At 41.4% G+C, this 19,541-nt stretch overlaps 1 protein-coding gene across 1 annotated transcript in view; it reads right to left on the minus strand.

Moving 5' to 3' along the window:
* The window catches only part of LOC121518347 (polypeptide N-acetylgalactosaminyltransferase 10-like), a 165,705-nt gene that overhangs the window by 91,265 nt on the left and 54,899 nt on the right, over nucleotides 1-19,541 (minus strand). The window contains exons 2-3 of the mRNA XM_041800596.1: nucleotides 7,880-7,982; nucleotides 5,841-5,979 (exon numbers count right to left, since the gene is read on the minus strand). Coding sequence (XP_041656530.1) covers nucleotides 5,841-5,979; nucleotides 7,880-7,982 — 242 coding nt within the window. The remainder of the gene's footprint in view (nucleotides 1-5,840; nucleotides 5,980-7,879; nucleotides 7,983-19,541) is intronic.

A 19,541-nucleotide genomic window follows, 5' to 3' on the forward strand; every position in this document is an offset into this window, starting at 1 on the left:
TGTTTGTAGTGTGTTTTGTTATGAGTCAGTGTGTACAGGTCCACAGAGCACACCATGCTTCTACATGTGCTCTTCAACACTCTGCCAGTCTAAAAATCACTATTCAATCCCAGGCATCCTTGTGCTGAGGATGAATGGTGACTTCTGAAAAGAAATGCAGAATATTTGCCATGCACCTATTCCAGCAAATATTCACATTTAAAGCTTTTGCTAGTTCCCCTTTTGATGAACACACAAGGTTGTGCGTCTTTTTATCAAAAGGAAGGACCTCAGCAGACACATCAGTGTTGTCACAATAAAAGGTTTTTAAATTTTGATATGATACCAGCAACATTCAAACCATGTCAGCACCTGTTTCATTACCATAGTAACAATAAAAGGAGCCCTGGGCACCAAGAATTCTGGTGATTTGCAGAACAAAATGAGAGCAAGCTCCTTTATGCTGTCATTCTGCACAAATACAAACATAAAATGTCTGTACACTGAGAGTTTAGACAGTCAGCTCCTCTTTTCTCTGTGAGAAATATAAACATACACTTAAGGTCTGAACAGGCCAATGCTGATCTCTCCTGCTTTAATTTAGTGTACCTAATGTTGGGTTTGATAGAAAAACTGACATTTTGCCACCCATTTTGGCCACTTATTTGCACATTTTTTTCCACTCTTATGCCATGTTATATCCATTATAACCACACATTTTGATATTCAAATCCCATTTATTTTGCTTTCTGCCCATTTTAGTTGCTGTGTAATCATTTTTGTCACTCTTGTTAACGTTGTCCCCATTTAAGTAACTTTTTTTGTGATATTCATCTCCTGTTTGCTACTTCTTTTGCCAGTTTTGACCAATTTTTGCTGCATTTTGGCCATTTTTGCCTCTTTTTGGCCACTTTTAAACTAATTCAAGTCACACTGTTACCATCTTTCCACTGTTTTGCGTCTATATGCCCATTTTAGCCATGTCTTCATGTTATTCACTTATTTTTGCAACTCTTGTTCGCATTGTCCCCATTTAAGCAACTTTTTTGTGACATTCTTTACCTGCTTGCCACATTTTTGGATGGATGGATGGATGGATGAAGGGAGGGAGGGATGGACGGATGGATGGAGGGATAGAGGGATGATAGACGGGTGGATGGATGGATGGATGGAAGGGTGGATGGATGATGGAAGGGTGGATGGATGGATGGATGGATGGAAGGGTGGATGGATGGATGGATGATGGATGGATAGATGGATGGATGGATGGAAGGGTGGATGGATGATGGAAGGGTGGATGGATGGATGGATGGAAGGGTGGATGGATGATGGAAGGGTGGATGGATGGATGGAAGGATGGATGGATGGATGGATGGATGGATGGATGGATGGATGATGGATGGATAGATGGATGGATGGATGGATGGATGGATGGTAGTATGATTTTTGTGTGGGTGTGTGGGGTGGCGTAATTATATAAAAATAAAAATATACAGAATAGTGTTTTAAATGTTAAAACTCAGTTACATTTAAAAGGATATTAAAAATTTTCAAATATTCTTTTCATTATTTTGTTTTGTTTTTCCTTCACATATCAGACATATGACAAGCAAACGAAGAGGAACTTTTGTTGTTATTTAGAGGTTATTGTGTGGACAGCTCCTTGGAAACTGTAATACAGAAGGTGTTAGCGACTGTGGAGCTTCCAACATGTTTCTCCTGTATTCAGCTCAGTCCTTTATGTTCAATCTTCAATTTAAAAAAAAGTGCTCTGAGAAGGCATTATATGGCCTCCGTATTTATGGGGTTGGAGGTGGGCCGTGAAAATTTTTGAGATTTAAAAGTTGGCCCTGAGTTGGAAAAGGTTGGGAACCACTGATCTAGACTTTACTTTTCTTTGAACATCATCAGTCATTTAAATATTTAAACGTGTGTTTTTAAAGATCATGCTAGAGTATCAGGAGTCTTGACAACCTTTGTACCTGGTGCACCCAACATTAACAGGGAATTTTCAAAGGCCTGACTGGAGAGACTTTATATCTGTCCTACTTTTACAATGAGGTAAAACCGGACTTGCTGCCTTTTCTATTCTTGTCACCAGAGCCCCCACCCTCAGAAAATATCCCCAGTCCCACTGCAGTCCAAATGAAAGCTGCTTTAGTGCACCAGAGCCCAGATCTATCATCAGTTCTTCACACCTTCCACACCGAAGGGATCGTCAATGACACTGATAATTGCTGTCAAGAACCCAGTTTATAAGAGCATGTCTGCTGTGTTGTGTGTTATCAGCCTCTGTCAGTGTGAGGCTACATCTCCCTGGTGAACGGACTGGGCAGCTTGATAATTGGAGCAATTGTTCCAAACTGTGCTTGTCATAATGAGCTGGAAAAAAGCCAGCATGGAAAAGGAAAGATGTGAAAGGTTCTTTAAGTACACATTTAGTTTTGATGTCTTCAGAGGCAGTACAGGAGGTAGATGGTGCTGAATGCAGTTGGGATAATTGTGTTTTTTAGACACTCTTTCATGGTTTTCTTCATGCATATGCAGGTATGAGCATGATTCTGTTTAATTTGATCTAAAGCAAAAGCTTGACAACTGGATCCAGAGATTTTCTACATTTTGCACGACAAATTTAAGATTGTTTTGTTGCATCATTATGATTATCTTTGATGTTTGAGTTATTGCAGTCTATTACATCCGGTATAAAACAATACCACTAAAGAGATCGCTGTGTACTTCATTTTTCTCAGACAGGATAGAAATGTGTTTTTTTTTTTTTTTTCTGAATGAATGTCCTTACTACCAGCTTTGTTCTCCAGAAGAATGGTGATGAACGAGTAGAAATCTTCAGAAAAAGACTGAAATTTACTGGAAAACCTAAAAAATAAATGTATGGTTGCACCAGTGGTGTGCGGGGGGGGGGGTCGCCCCAACTCACTACCCAATTGTTTAAAAATGCATGCTGAAGTGCCCTCTTGGGAGGCAAAACACACGCTAAAGTGCCCTCTTTGGAGCCAAAACACATACTAAAGTGCCCTCGAGAGCCAAAACGCGTGCTAAAGTGCCTTCTTGGGAGCCAAAACGCATGCTAAAGTGCCCTCTTGGGTGGAAAAAACACACTAAACTGCCCCCTTGGCTGGTTAAAACATGATACACTGCCCACTTGGGTGGCATAAAGGCGTGTTTAAGTACCCTCCTCATTGGCAAAACACAGTAAACTGTCCTCTTGGGTGAAGAAAACACACTAAACTCCAGGAGACCATTAGGACCAAGAAACACTATGAAACATTACTGTTGCAATGACTTTTATGTTGCGAACTTTTTTGATCTATATTGAGCCAGAACTATATCTCTCATAACAAGGTGGGATTGGTGCTAATATGGTGTTAAAATGCACTAGAATACAGGAAATGGCATCTACTTAATTGAAAATGTTCTGGGGGATGTTTTTCTTTTTGCCCTGCCTTTGAAAAAGTCTGTGCACGCCACTGGGCTGCACTTAATGTCCACTAAGGGCTTCCTTACATCATAAACTTTTGCCCCTTTTTTCCCTGCACACATTCCCAACCCAGTGCAAAAACAGCTTTGAAAAACACTGCTATAAAAATGACAACAGCTAGAGAACTTTCTCTTTTTTACCAAAAAGCTCAAGCTTCCATTCTTTGTTTTCACATTGTGATTTACAAACTAACATCACTACATCATCTGCAAACAAGGTGAAAATGTCCTCAAGTCGAGGAATATGAAAATGACTCCACCGTCCTCATTTATTTCTGTATGTGGCCCTCGGTGGAAAAGTTTGAACACCCCTGCAACGGAACATTTAGAAATAATTTGGTTGCAGTAACCGTGTTCGGTTCAGATTAGAATTTACGGCTCCAAAGACGATTCTAAACAGGCTTTCTAAAAAGCAAATGACATACAGCTAGAAAAAATAAAGTATGACCATTAACAGAGGAATTAAAGTAATCATTCCCACAATCCACATCAGAAGTCAAACCACCCTTTAGAGAAATCCAAACTCTCACTGTGTCTCTCTCTGTAAAAAAAAGAAAACAAAGACTCCCCAGGTCGGTCGTGCTCCCAGGCCAGCCTTTCATCCAATAGTCGACCTTCCTTTTGGGGTAAAAACAACCATCTGCTACAAAGGGCTGGGAGTCTTTTTCAGTGCAGCCAGAGAGTGCAGCAGGTGATTCATTTCTGCCCGGTGCTTGATGGAGTGCCAATCTGTGAAATAACCTGCTGCAGTCTTTGGCTGGAATCACAACCTGCACACTCTTTGTCCCTCTGAGACTTCAGCCCGCTCTTCATCAGATGAAACAGGCGAGTAAACATGGGATAATTTGTTCATTTTTACACAGAAATATTTTTATGAGGTTACTGGGAACTACCTGGAAATTGTTTTTATCAGCTAGTCAGCGTTGTAAAATCTGTACAAATAAAGCCTCCTGATGAAACTCATCTACATGGTCTGGTTTGATTAGTGCAAGGTTGTTTTTATGGTATAATCAATGTATTTATATTAGTGCTGTCAAATGATTAAAAAAATTAATCAAGTTAATCACATGAGATTTTTAAACGTTCTTATTATCAAGTGTTTATTTTCATTATTTTAACTTTATATACAGCACTTTGAAAGTGCTTTTTATGAAAAAAATTAAGTTATTATTATTATTATTATTATATAAAATTACATTTAAAATACTACCATTTACATGCATTTTTGTTTGAGATAAATTAGTACAAGTATGGTGTTTAAATGAAGAAATGTTAAACAATCTAGAGTTTTTATAACAAATATAACATATATTTTCATAATTCACGGAGCAATAATATTTATAAACTGCAAACGAGCCCTGAAGACAAACACATCAGGTACAAAATAACTTGTGCTGTGAAGTGAATGATCAGGTGTGCTGTTACCCCGAGGTAGCTGAAGTTGCTGACTGATGTCCAGTGGTCTCTCGTCAGTGTAATAAATGTAGCTGCTCCACTTTAGTTGCCTTTTTAGCTGTCATACAGTTCACGGATTCTTGTGACAATAGTTCTCGTAGGTGTTCTGTGGTACGGGGCATCCGAGGCGACCCAGGTGATGTCTTGAAACCCTTTGTCGTCAACAATGTCGGTGGTCTGCAGTCTCTGGTGACCCAGCAGTGATCATATTAGTTAGTTTAGATGTTGTCGTTTGGGGAACAAATCCAGGTCTGCTGGACTGCATCGTTATAGCTTGACGGTATGCCTTGATCCTGTGTTGTTGTTAGCGTCTTTGCTAGCATTAGCAACCTTAGCTATCATGGCTTGATCCTGTGTTGTTTGCGTCGTTGCTAACATCAGCAACATTAGCTTTCATGGCTTGATCCTGCGTCGTTGTTAGCATCTCTGCAAACATTAGCAACACTAGCTATCATGGCTTGATCCCGTGTTGTTGTTAGTGTTGTTGCTAACATTAGCAAAGATGCGTTTTCGCTGAGGTTGTACTTCAGATTTCTTGTGCGTCGTGTAAAGACAGTTCATCACTGGCCTAATTTATATCCTTAAGTATTTTAAACCTAACTTTCAGAATATGTAAGTTCTGTAAATGATGCTTTAGATATTACACCCCTGCTTCTGCATTGTTTTTTTTTTTTTTTTTGTTTACCATTTTTTTAAACATAAATAAATAGACATGAGATGGCATAAACAGTGGATGCTGTCATTTGAGCAAAAACATGTTTGAAAAAAATTGGAAAACAACAGCCTTATCCAACAGCCAATATGGGAACAGATTTGATGGTGTTTTTCATTATCATCATATTTGCCTTATTGTTTATGTATTTTCTTTCCCTCCATTGTGTCTTCACTTTGACAAACAGAGGACTTACTTTGGATGTCTGATGTCAGGGACGGAGCGGTTTAGGGAGATCCTGTCGCTTACGTAGATGTTGAACCCGTTCTCCCTGTAGGCCTGATCGACCCGGTCAGCATCTGTCAGAGGGAACGGCTTCCCCTGCTCACCGTTACCTAAAAGCATCAAACACACAAGACCTCATCGTAAGTCAGTTTTAACCAGGGAAACTGTACTTTTACTTAAGTCAGTTTTAACCAGGGTAACTGTACTTTTACTTAAGTCAGTTTTAACCAGGGTAATTCTACTTTTACTTAAGTCAGTTTTAACCAGGGTAACTTTACTTTTACTTAAGTCAGTTTTAACCAGGGTAATTCTACTTTTACTTAAGTCAGTTTTAACCAGGGTAATTCTACTTTTACCTAAGTCCGTTTAACCAGGGTAACTTTACTTTTACTTAAGTCCGTTTTAACCAGGGTAACTGTACTTTTACTTAAGTCCATTTTAACCAGGGTAACTTTACTTTTACTTAAGTCCGTTTTAACCAGGGTAACTCTACTTTTACTTAAGTCAGTTTTAACCAGGGTAATTCTACTTTTACTTAAGTCCGTTTAACCAGGGTAACACTACTTTTACTTAAGTCAGTTTTAACCAGGGTAACTCTACTTTACCTTGAGTCCGTTTAAACCAGGGTAACTCTTCTTTACCTTAAGTCCGTTTTAACCAGGGTAACTCTACTTTTCCTTCAGTCCGTTTTAACCAGGGTAACTCTTCTTTACCTTAAGTCCGTTTTCACCAGGGTAACTCTACTTTTCCTTCAGTCCGTTTTAACCAGGGTAACTTTACTTTTACTTCAGTCCGTTTTAACCAGGGTAACTGTACTTTTACTTAAGTCCGCTTTATCCAGGGTAACTGTACTTTTACTTAAGTCCGCTTTATCCAGGGTAACTGTACTTTTACTTAAGTCAGTTTTAACCAGGGTAACTTTACTTTTACTTAAGTCAGTTTTAACCAGGGTAACTTTATTTTTACTTAAGTCAGTTTTAACCAGGGTAACTGTCCATTTTCTTAAGTCAGTTTAAACCAGGGTAACTGTACTTTTACTGATGTCAGTTTTAACCAGGGTAACTCTACTCTTACTTAAGTCAGTTTAAACCAGGGTAACTGTACTTTTACTGATGTCAGTTTTAACCAGGGTAATTCTACATTTACTTAAGTCAGTTTTAACCAGGGTAACTGTACTTTTACTGATGTCAGTTTTAACCAGGGTAACTGTCCATTTTCTTAAGTCAGTTTAAACCAGGGTAACTCTACTTTTACTTAAGTCAGTTTTAACCAGGGTAACTTTACTTTTATGTAAGTGCTAAAGTTGTGTACTTTTTGTACCACTGTGTGATGTTTTTTGATTTATCCCTGGGATAAATTTGGCAAACAGCACCTTTTTGGTTATAAAACATTTCTTCAACTGTTAACACTGCATCACAATATTTCACTGCAAAGAAGTACAAAAAGTTTGAGATGAAGCATAAACATAAAACATTTGTTTTCATCTTTGGTGAAAAGAGACAAATCAAAGAAGGAACCAGCCAATGACCCCAGATGAAGGAAAAATCAACTACTAAATTCAGTTTCATATTTTCAGACTGTGCAGATTTATAACATTAAAAACAAACCCAGCCCTTATCCTTGACGTTTCATTGAGCAGAAATAACCTCTCTCTCTGTTAAAGTAAAGAAAATAAATTCCATCCTTTAACAGCTCACTTCAAGAACAAACCTATTTGGTCTAATTTACACTGTTTGTAAAGAAGCTGATTTCCCTGAGCAGAAAATAAAAGTGAGTTGGTGATTATTTAAGCAGATATAAACTATATTTATGGCAGTAGAACTGCATTCAGAGGACTGATTTACACGCTGCTGCAGAGCTGGGGAGCCATAACTCCCAGACAGGGAATAAGATGCCGTGTGAGGAAATATGTCTTTATATATGAGATTTTTGCATATCTGGAGCACTGTGAACACAATGAAAACGTCACGCAGCTTTATACGAGAGAATATCTGTAAGGACAAAACCTACCAGATCGTGAGGCATCTCTTCTGATTGCTTCATAGTCGTGCCAGTCTTTTCTCCGCATGCCATCATGTCCCACCTGAGGGTCCTTTCCCATCCTGTTTAGCCCCTGGAAACAAAAAAGAAAAAAAAAACACAAGCAAATAAAACATCTGTTTAACATCTGTACACATAGAAGCACAACTTGAAGTTTCAAGATGCTTGTCACAGAAATTTAACAACAGATTGCACATGAAGTATATCGCAGTGGTTCATTTCAGTCAGGAACACCCTGGTCATATGTTTTACCATGTTACTGTAAAATGGATATACTGTTTTACTTGGTAGAGAAGGCGCTGCTCAAAAGACACTCCCTGGGATAGTCAGGCAGCAGGGCATGCATGGCTAGAAACCTCCATATGGATGGATACATTAATGATAATGTGTACTGAAAAAAATACACCATCGTGCGCCGTCCATGCAAAACAAAGCACACGATGTCCAGGCTACAGCAGGGCTGATAAATAGCGAAGCCTCGAGGCAAATAACTTGCCTCGAGGAATTTTTTTAATCGAATTACCTGGATAATTCAAGGAATCATTTCAGCCCTAAAACATACTTGTATGCTGTATATATGTATTGTATTTTTTTTTTTTTTAGATAGATCATCAGTTAAATAAATAGTACTCGCAAGTTTGAGGCACAAAGAGAGCTTAACTTCAAAGGCTAAATGATAAAAAAAAAACCTGATGTGACGTTCAAAATCTGGGACATTAATCAACTTTAAATCACAATTACAGCGTCTCACAATCATAAAACATGATCATCGTGGTTAAATGATGGCTCTGCTCAAAAGATGCTTCATGGGCTAGTCAAGTTGCATGCCTTGATTTTCCAGGGAGTCCACAGCTATAGAAACCCCCATACACATGGATACATAAATGATAATGAATACAATAAATTTAGTTCAAAAGCAATTAACCCATAGAAGCATGATTCTGAATATGAGGGTGCAACAAGCTTTAAGCTATAAAGGAGGAGGCTGGGGTGGAGGAGGTTAAGCTTTGCAGGAAGCCGTGGCATGGTGCATCAGCATTGAAGCATGCAGGGATTAGTGAGAAGTGTCATATTTAATAGGCCACTGTGTTGAAAGGAAAAGCAGTGATTGGCTGTGGAAGCCGGGAGGTGATAATTGGTATCAGCTGGCCGTCAGCTGATCAAGGCTGGACGTATATATATATTGTTATCTGTATATTAGCTAAAATAGCCTTTGAATGTGACTCTGTTTTGAGCCCCGGATGTGTCTGACTTTCCCACCTGCCCTAAACCTCCAAAAATGCAGCTGCAAAGATTTGCATGACACTGATGTATTCTGAACTTTTAGGATGCAGTGAGAGACTGATACCAGTGATATGAAGAATGCACATGGTTCTGCTTAAAAGGTAGCGAAACAATCTATAGAATCTATACTCTGTACTGTGTCTCGTTATGATGAGTGATTTCTTGTTTTCTTGACCTATTAAACCTGGATCCAGGAAGAAGGGCACTGATTTTCCCATGATAGTGTCTTAATTTCTCAAGAACTTAAAAACTACCAAAATGTACATATTATCCTGGTAAAACAGATTTTCTTTTGCATGTCCTCCCTGAGGTTTGTCTTCATTTAATCATCAACACTTTCACTGAATATGTTTTAGGTTGAGCTTTTTTCATAAATTTGGCTCATGAAGGAGGTAGTGCTGGTCCTCAGGCTAGACCAGTTTAGAACCTTAAAAAACTTGCACAGCTACACCACAATGTATGTTTTTTTCCTCCCAGTTCTCTGCTAGTATCAGAGTCAGCACAGAGATTTCTCCAGAGCATCAGACTCTCAGCATCCAGCAGCGTTCTGGAGAGTTTATCCACAGAAAAGTGTGCTCTTCTATTTCATGCTTGACGACCCTGTGAGGAGAATATCAATGCAGCGACGCACAGCTCCGTGGAGGCCTTATATATACACAACCACACGCATGCAGACACGCAGGCTGCGTCCCGGCATACAGAGGAAGAGGCTGCTCCTGTTTCCACTTACTCATTCTACACATACACTGACTTTCAGTGACTGTGCAACCTGAATTACAGCATCACAGCACAATGGAGAAATAATTAGCTCGATGGGTGACGGCTAATTAGAGAAACACTTTAAATACAAATGGCATCACTGCCTGCATGAACACTGTGAATAATTTAGCAGGGGGCTAACTGTGAAGAATATGACACTGAATAGTAAACTGATGTTCATTTAATACATACACAGAGACGGGTTAAGGACGTCAGTATGTCTGAGTGTTTCTGCTCTCTCAAGCTCATTCTGAGGACTGATGTTGAGACAAAGTGGTAGCCTTGTGGTGTCACACATTAAAACATTGTGGAAGTGCAGAAAAGCGTAGTTTCTCATGTGTCACTCACTTAAGGCTGCAGAAGCCTTGAAATCCCAGCAGAAATAAACATCTTTACAGCCGGGTTCAATCAACACTCATGGTCGGAATTTATCATGTCTATTGGTTTTTACAGCTCATCTGTTTTGATTGTGCTAAAGCCAAGAGCTGTTCATATCAGAGGGCGTGGCTTTTCTGACATGTGTGCATCCCCAGAAACCACGATGATGTCAGGTCACAGAGAAGAATTCGGAAGTGTGTTATGCATACAGAACTGCTATCAAAATGCCAAAGTTTTACACTGTCTGCAGCTGTGCCAACTGTTAAAACTATTTCAGCTACTTTTGAGTTCTGAAAGCAGGGACATATACAGGCAAAACGTTTAAAAAGCTCAAAGAAAAATGGTGGCAGACATGACTAGAAGCCTCAGTCAGAAACCTAGAGGAGAAGAGAAAGACGACACTCACTGTTTCCAACTGAGGAGGCCTTAAAGACCCTGTAAAGTGAAATCCACAGGTTTCAGCAGTATTGGAAAGAAAAAGGATCTCTCTGCTGCTGAAAAGCCTCAAATAGTGCAATCCTTTGGACAAGGTATGAAAACATTAGATATTTCAGGAAAACTTCAGCGTGATCATTGTACTGTGAAGAAATCTGTGTCTGATTCAGAGCACAGATGGGTTTGTGCAGATAAAGGCATCATGAGGAAGGTTTCTGACAGACAAATACATCGGATTAAGAGAGCAGCTGCTAAAATGCCAATACAAAGCAGCAAGAAGGTATTTGAAGCTGCTGGTGCCTCTGGAGTCCCACGAACCACAAGGTGTAGGATCTTCCAGAGACTTGCAGTCATGCATAAACCTACTATTCAGCCTCCCCTATCCAATGCTCACAAGCAGAAACGGTTTCAGTGGGCCCAGAAATACATGAAGACTCATTTTCAAACAGTTTTGTTTACTGATGAGTGCCGTGCAACCCTGGATGGTCCAGATGGAGGAGTAGTGGATGGTTGGTGGATGGCCACCATGTCCCAACAAGGCTGCAACACCAGCAAGGAGAGGGCAGAGTCATAATTTGGGACGGAATCATGGGGAGAGAGCTGGTACAATGTTACAATGTTACAATGTCATTTAGCAGACGCTTTTCTCCAAAGCGACGTACATTTGAGAGCAAGAACAACACAAGCAATGATCTAGACAAGAAGAAACAATATCAGTAAGTGCCATCAAGTACTTCAGGTTCAATTGGACGCAAGTGCTGCCGTGTAGAGTTTAAGGCAGAGTACCTAAAATATACGTTGTTTATTTAGGTTTTTTTTTTGTTTGTTTTTTTTTGTTTGTTTTTTTTTTTTGTTTGTTTTTATGTTTTTTTTTTTTTTTTTTTAGACAGCAACAATGAATCAAGGAAAATGTGGGATCACTAATTGCCATTCATTAGGCTTCACAACAACTATTTACCAAGTACCAAGTGCTGGATCATTCCCAAAGAGCTGGGCAAAGAAATCCCAGAAGTAGAGCAGGACAGTGCGAGCTAACTATAGTTGGGAAACTCATTCAACCACTGGGGACAGCAGTGGAGAATAGTCTGGCTGAGACTCAATCTACTACTGGGGACAACAGTAGAGAATTGCCTAGCTAAGTGCAAAGTGTTCTCTGAAGAGCTGGGTCTTTAGCCTTCTCTTGAAAGTAGACAGGGAGTCTGTAGATCGAATGGAGTTGGGTAATTCATTCCACCATTTAGGGACAACAGAGGAGAAGAGTCGAGCTAGTGACTTAGGAGCATGATGTGCTGGAAGTACCAGGCGCCTTTCGCTGGCTGAGCGTAGTGGGCGAGAAGGGGTGTAGACCTGGATGAGGGACTCCAGGTAAACAGGAGCAGTTTTAGTTACTGCTTTGTAAGCAATGATTAGAGTTTTGAATTTAATGCGAGCTGCAACTGGAAGCCAGTGTAGAGAGATTAAAAGAGGCGTGACATGAGCTCTCTTGGGTTGGTTGAAGACCAGACGTGCTGCTGCGTTCTGGATCAACTGCAGAGGTATAACTGTGCATGCAGGTAGGCCTGCCAGTAATGAGTTACAGTAGTCAATACGTGATATTATAAGAGCCTGTACTAGGAGTTGTGTAGCATGCTCTGTCAAGTAGGGTCTGATCCTCTTGATGTTGTAGAGGGCGAAACGGCAGGACCGAGCAGTCGAGGCCACATGGAGCTTGAAGGTTAGCTGGTCATCAATCATGACACCCAGATTCCGGGCTGACTTAGTGGGCAAGAGATTATTTGATCCAAGCTGGATACTGATCTGCGGTTCCACAGTGGGACTGGCTGGGATGATAATGAGCTCCGTTTTGGGCAGGTTGAGCTGAAGGTGACGTTCCCTCATCCATTTAGAAATATCAGCAAGGCAGGATGAGATCCGAGCTGAGACAGTTGTGTCATCTGGTGGAAAGGACAGGAATAGCTGTGTGTCGTCTGCATAGCAGTGATAAGAAAAGCCATGGGAGCGGATGATTGCACCAAGTGAGGTGGTGTATATTGAGAAAAGTAGGGGACCAAGCACAGACCCTTGAGGCACCCCTGTTGATAAGCCATGCAGTTTAGACACTCCTCCCTTCCATGATACTCTAAAAGATCTCCCTGTGAGGTAGGACTTAAACCACTGTAGGGCAGATCCTGAGATACCAAGTGAAGAGAGTGTGGAGAGGAGGATTTGGTGGTTTACTGTGTCAAAGGCAGCAGACAGATCCAGCAGTAAGAGAACTGAGGACTGACCAGCTGCTCTGGCCAAGCGAAGTGATTCCGTTACCGACAAAAGTGCAGTTTCAGTAGAGTGGCCCCGCCTAAAGCCAGACTGATTCTGATCGAGTAGATCATTGTTCTGCAAGTGTTCTGAGAGCTGGTTGAAGACTGTGCGCTCCAGTATTTTTGATAGGAATGGGAGAAGTGAGACCGGCCTGTAATTTTCAACCAGGGCTGGGTTGAGAGTGGGTTTTTTGAGCAGTGGTGTAACCCGCGCTTGCTTGAAAGCAGCTGGGAAAACACCTGTGGACAGAGAGGAGTTAATGATACAACTCACAGCAGGGCTGATTGTGGGCTGATTGTGGTAGACCCCTTTAGGGTCCCTGAAGGTGTGAAAATGACCTCAGCAAAGTATAAAGAGTTTCTGACTGACCTCTTTCCTCCATGGTACAAAAAGAAGAACCGTGCCTTCTGTAGCATGACAATGCACCATCTCATGCTGCAAAGAATACCTCTGTGTCATTGGCTGCTATGGCCATAAAAGGAGAGAAACTCATGGTGTGGCCCCCATCCTCCCCTGACCTCAACCCTGTTGAGAATCTTTGGAGCATCCTCAGGCAAAGAATTGCAAGAACTATAAAGGCGATATCAAAGATGTTTTAGACTCAAATAGCTTTGATTTCAGTAAATATGACCTCCTAATGCTGCAAATTTAGCTAATGACCATTTTCAGTCCTTTAGAACCTATAAAATGTTCTGAAACTCTGTTGCGCATAATAATTTGGAAAAGTGCATTTTGAGTTTTTTTAATTTCTGAAATAAAATAGTTATCATTGGTAAGTTTGGTCAAAATCTGAATTATGATCTAACGGATGATGACTTGAAAATTATACTGACTGTCATTTGCATTGATTTTTTAAGGAAAATTCAATAATAAATTGGAACGCTGGGCGGCACAGCGGTGCAGGGGTTAGCACTGTTGCCTCACAGCAAGAAGGTCGCTGATTCGCTCAGGTCAGGGCCAGGGCCTTTCTGTGTGGAGTTTAAATGTTCTCCCTGTGGAGTTTAAATGTTCTCCCTGTGCACGCGTGGGTTCTCACCGGGTACTCCGGCTTCCTCCCACCACCAAAAACATGCTCATTAGGTTAATTGGTGACTCTAAATTGCCCGTAGGTGTGAATGTGAGCGTGCCTGGTTGTCTGTCTCTATATGTCAGCCCTGCATTTGACTGGCGACCAGTCCAAGGTGTACCCCACCTCTTGCCCGATGACAGCTGGGATAGGCTCCAACCCCCCCGTGACCCGGAACTGAATAAGCGGTATAATAAATGGATGGATGGAAATTGGAACGCTGTGTAGGCACTAGGCAGGTTTAAAGTCAGTAATCCCATTCCCACAGAGAGTAAAGTGTGTCCTGTGATAACTTTAGGGCAGGTATTTATGATTCCATCTAGGGGCGACATCCTCAGCATGTGCTTTTTAAAAATAACAAGCAGCCAAATAGAGGATAAAATCAGCCGTTTAAATGTCAGCAGAGCATGTTTTTGCCAGATGGTGTAGCAACAGCATCTTTTAACATTAACTACTTTTGGCACTATTTTTTTTTCTCCCAAAGCAACTAATTAGGTCTGAGAGTGAGTAACTTTTGTATCTGTGTTTTAGAAACACTGATTGGGATGCTGTCAGTGTTTTACTGTAAGAAACTTGAGGGAAAAAGTACATAAATCAGGATGGTAGCCAAGTTCTCATGGTAGCCAGTTGGTTTTTAGCATATTTGAAGAGTACAGAGTGCATAAATAGAAAAATACATATTCATACTGTCAAATCAGTGCAGAGGATATGCGATCAAAGCTTGATTGCTCGCTCACTAATGGGTTGGTTTCTTGTTAAGCAAGCTCAGGTGCAGAACAAGCAAATAAAGGGTAAGATCTGAGAGTTTCATTGCAAGAAAGAAGTGATCATTAGAGATGTCATAAATAAGATCAATTCATCTGCACTCAGGAGAGCGTGGATGGGAAGGGTCAACTTACTGGACAGTGGGTGCCCCTTATGGGCTGGTCCAGACCCCAAGGCAGTTGTGTGCATTATGAAGGAGGCTGGTGGGAGGACACCTTCAGAGATGGGCTGGTGCAAGCCTGGACGATGGCCATCAGGAGGCCAGAGCAGTTCATGCCCAAGGTTGACGCGTCAAAGTGCCAAACAAGCATATGCTACCAAATAATATCCTTACTGATAAAAATCAATGATCTCCAAGCCTAAAGAAGGCAGGGGTCTGGCAGCAGGGAGGCACAGCCAACATGCAGCACACATGCACCTAGTCCAGGCTCAATGTTCTCAGATAACGGAGCGTCATTTAATTCTGTTTTGAACTCTTCTTCCTCTGTTATGAAACCTATAAGTGCAAAGATTCTTTATCCGCCTTTCTAGTCCAACTCACAGAAAACCCTGAAATCCTTCAGCCCGTTTGTGTGATGAATGTATAAACTATTATACCATCCCCTCACCAGCCTCGGCACAGACACTGAGATGCTGTGTGGGAGCATAAAATAAAATCCATTCAGCTCTGCTTTTCTCCTGCCTCCCTCCCCTTTCTCCTCCTCACCTCTCTCCTCCACCGTCTTTTCTTCTTCCCCTCGTTCTGTCACAGGCAGACGCCCTCAGTGTGTCACACGAGGACCTGACAAGCAGCAAGAGTCCATCTGTGCAAATTTATACCAAAAAGAAGCGAGATTGTGCCGCCCCATTTCCCCCTGATTAAAATTTCAGTGCACGTCGCCATGATATTCCTTGGGGGCTTTTCTTGCCGCTCAACAAGACCTTGAAAAACAAGACAAGGAGAGAGGAAAACTTTTTCAGCTAATGCGTGCACATGTTTAGTTTTGTGGAAGCAGAACGTGGGCGGCTGAAAGTAATTGAGACAGACAGTAAAAGAAGATGAGTAAGAAGAAGACAGAGTAATCTGGAGGAACAGATGGGGGTGCGATCACATGTGAAAGTGGAGAAAGGCAAGTAAAAGGAGGCTGCCAGTGAAAGGCTTTAATTCAAAACCATTTCCCTGTAATAGCCACTTGACATGCACACATTTTTAATGCTCCCTGGCTAAATGACTGTCCTCCAACTGTCCATTATCCATAAACATTTATCCTTTCAGGGTCTTAGCATGAATCCAGATAACAATGGCAACAGGCAGGTATGAAATGGACATTTTCAGTCAATCACAGGACTGACACAGAGATGATTTATGCACACAGTCAGACCTGGTAGCAAACTAGAGTTCTTTCTTATCCTAACCTCCATTTCTTAAAGCTCCTGGAGGAAGCTAAAGGCTTTTTAACACTGCTAACAACTGCAGCATGCTGTGACTGAAGGCTGCAGGAGAAGCTGAAAATGTTCTCAGATGAAGAGTTATGGGAATGGCTGTTTTTGGGAACTAATTTTTAGACCAGTGTTACTCAACCCTGCTCAACCACAGAGGCAAATTTTTGAAAAAAATATCTTTGCAAGGGCCACAATCTAAAGCCCTTTTCACACCGCCGCGCGGCAACTTGCCGCCTCCAGTCATTTTAATGAGGCACGGGCGGCCGACGGGAAGCGGTTTTAACTGTGGCGGTAGGACACAGAAGCAGTTGCCGCCCACGTGAACGCGCACAGATTTTGCCCTGCCGTTCGGAGTTCGGCGTGTTGAACTTTCTGGCAGCAGCCAATCACTTCGAAGGAGGGAGAGAACCCGGAAATAGCAGGCTTCATGGGTCTAAGCAAACACTGGAGGAGCTCATAATGCTGGTGTATCATGAATATCCTGAGCTCTACAACATGGCAACCATCGTACAAAGACAACTAGAAGAAAAATTGTGGAACCAACCATTGAAACGTATTTTCTAGGGGGATTTTTTTTGATGACGGAACCATATTTTTCCCTCGTTTTATTGTACATTATACATGTTAATACACAGAGATTGTGAGGTACTCTACGTGTTTTTGGGGAGGGATGTGTGATGGACTTGTGGGTGGGCTCTGCTGTGACATTCACCGAAGCACATCTACGTCATTGCTGCCTCATACCACGGCGGCAGCAGCCGCTTTAAAAAACACTCGGCATTTTGGGGGGACAGCAGGGAGACGGTTTTCAGGGTAGTTACTGCGCGGCAGTGTGAAAAGGGCTTAAGTGGTAAAAAAGGGTTACAGGGGCTATAAAAAAAAAAAAACAGTCAAATTTGGCAAAAATGATCCAAAAGCAACATTAAAGTGGCAAAATAGGCATAAGGTGCCAAAAACTGAGTAAAAATTGGCAAAAATTGGAAGAAACAGTGGCAAAAAAGGGCAGAAAGTGGCATAATTGGATGAGAAGTAGAGCCCGACTGATACAGGATTTTCGGGGCCGATGCTGATACCGATACTGGGGGCTAAAAAATATCTGCTATATCGGCCAATAACCAATATATCGGCCGATATATGATACGATATATTAAAAAGCTGTATAATAGTCTTACATTAGATAATGGTGGACATGGGAATTAACAGTTGCATTTATCATTGTTTATTTCACAAAGATGCAACTTAGACGACGTTAAAACACTGTAATACGCTCTCTAAAACTTACGTGAAAAAACTAGCATGCTCTCCTTCACGTGCCCTAACAGCGTGTTTCCGCAATGATGTTATCATCATGGGGCACCTAAGTGTAGTGTTACATTATTTTAAAAAGTCACAGCTTACCATGGAGTAAAGAAAATACAGTTTCTCTGGTCTAAGTCTTAGTCCTCTGCTGCAGTCGAGTGACTTAGTGTGTAAGGGGGAGGGGCCAGGCATTCGGGCAGAGTGCAGCAGGGACACACAGGAGCAGAGTGACAGAATCCCCGCGCAGCAAAAAGTTAATATATTGGCTACATATTGGCAGATGTTGATTAATCTGTGATACGCTATAATCGGCCTGATTAATCGGCCCGCCGATCAATCAGTTGGGCTCTAGCGAGAAGTGACAAAAAAATGAGTCAAAGGTGGCAAAATTGTCAAAAAGCAGCTTTTTTGTTGCAAAAAATTTGTGAAAAGTGACTAGAATGGGCAAAGAGTGGCAAAAATGGGGAAAAGTATATAGCAAAAAGCAGGATAAATGTGGCAAAAATGGGATAAAAGTGGCAAAAAAGTGGCAAAATAGGCTATAAACAGCAAAATGGGTTAAAAGTGGCAAAAAAATTGTGGAAAGTGTCAAAATTGCAGATAATGGCAATGGAAATATACAGACAGAAAATAAAAATAAAGCCAACTGTATAAGTGTGGGAAACAAACTGATTTATGTGACTTGAAATGGATACTTCTGAGGTCAAAGTTTCCCTTTTGTTAAGGTTTTCTGGGGGAATAATATTTCAAATTAAGACCCAAAAGAGACGCAAATCATCACAAAAGAGCCACAAAAGGCTCCAGAGCCATGGGTTGAGTAACACTGAAGAACTAAGAGTAACCTGAGGATCTTAAGTTATTTGAAAAATAACCCCAAGGAACCTAATAATCTTTATCACAAAAAAAAAAAAAAAAAAAAAAAAAATTATATTTGCAAATCATTCAGCTCTGCTAACTAAACTTAAAACAAAAAGTAAGGCAATTTGTGTTTGGTACATTATTTCTTTGTTGTAACAATGCTTCTGGGTAATAAATGTTATACTGTTGGAAAGCCTGTTTTTTACCCTTTTAAATGATGCCACATTTGTAAGGATCATGCATTTGTGGGATGAGCAGCAGAGCTAAGTATGTGGGTTGCGCCCATGAAAAATGTGCCAAATTTTCTCTGCCAATGCCAAACAGCTTATTTTGCTGTTGCTACTGACTCTTGTTTTGAGCTTCTGGTACCCACAGGTGCTGACAATCAGGTGCCGGATTGGCAGCACCTGTGAGCATGGGCCCTGCTACAGTGGTCAGTAGATGTCTGCTTCAAGAATCAGCATGCCACGTTTGACTGATCTGGATAGGGCCCGTCAGTTAGGCAACTTCAAGCTGGTGTTCCGCAAAACAAAGTTGCGGCATTGTTTGGAGTGAACCCTAGTACCATCTCCAAACTGAAGGCCAAGTTCCATATAAAGGGGAATGTCAGAGACAGGCCGTGAAGTGGGCGTCCCAAGAAGACAACACCCCGAGAATACTGTTTTTCACCCTGTCAGCAAGAACTCTATCCTCCAAGATGACAACAATCGCCCCCACAGAGCGGGGTTGATCAGAGATTATCTCCAGTATTTGGGGGTGGAGAGGATGGAATGGCCTGTCAGCAGTCCTGACCTTAACCCCATTGAACACTTGTGGGATCAACTTGGGTGTGCTGTTCGTGCCAGAGTGACCAACACAACCACGCTGGCTGACTTGCGACAAATGCTGGTTGAAGAATGGGATGCCATCCCACAGCAGTGTGTGACCAGGCTGGTGACCATCATGAGGAGGAGGAGCCAGGCTGTTGTGGCTATGTATGGTTCTTCCACATGCTACTGAGGCTCCTGTTTGTTAAATGAATAAACTGTTGAGTTGCCAATATGTTTTGTTTCTTCAAACTTCAATAAT

The sequence above is a fragment of the Cheilinus undulatus genome, linkage group 12 (genome assembly GCF_018320785.1).
Source record: "Cheilinus undulatus linkage group 12, ASM1832078v1, whole genome shotgun sequence".
NCBI classification, from domain to species: Eukaryota; Metazoa; Chordata; class Actinopteri; order Labriformes; family Labridae; genus Cheilinus; species Cheilinus undulatus.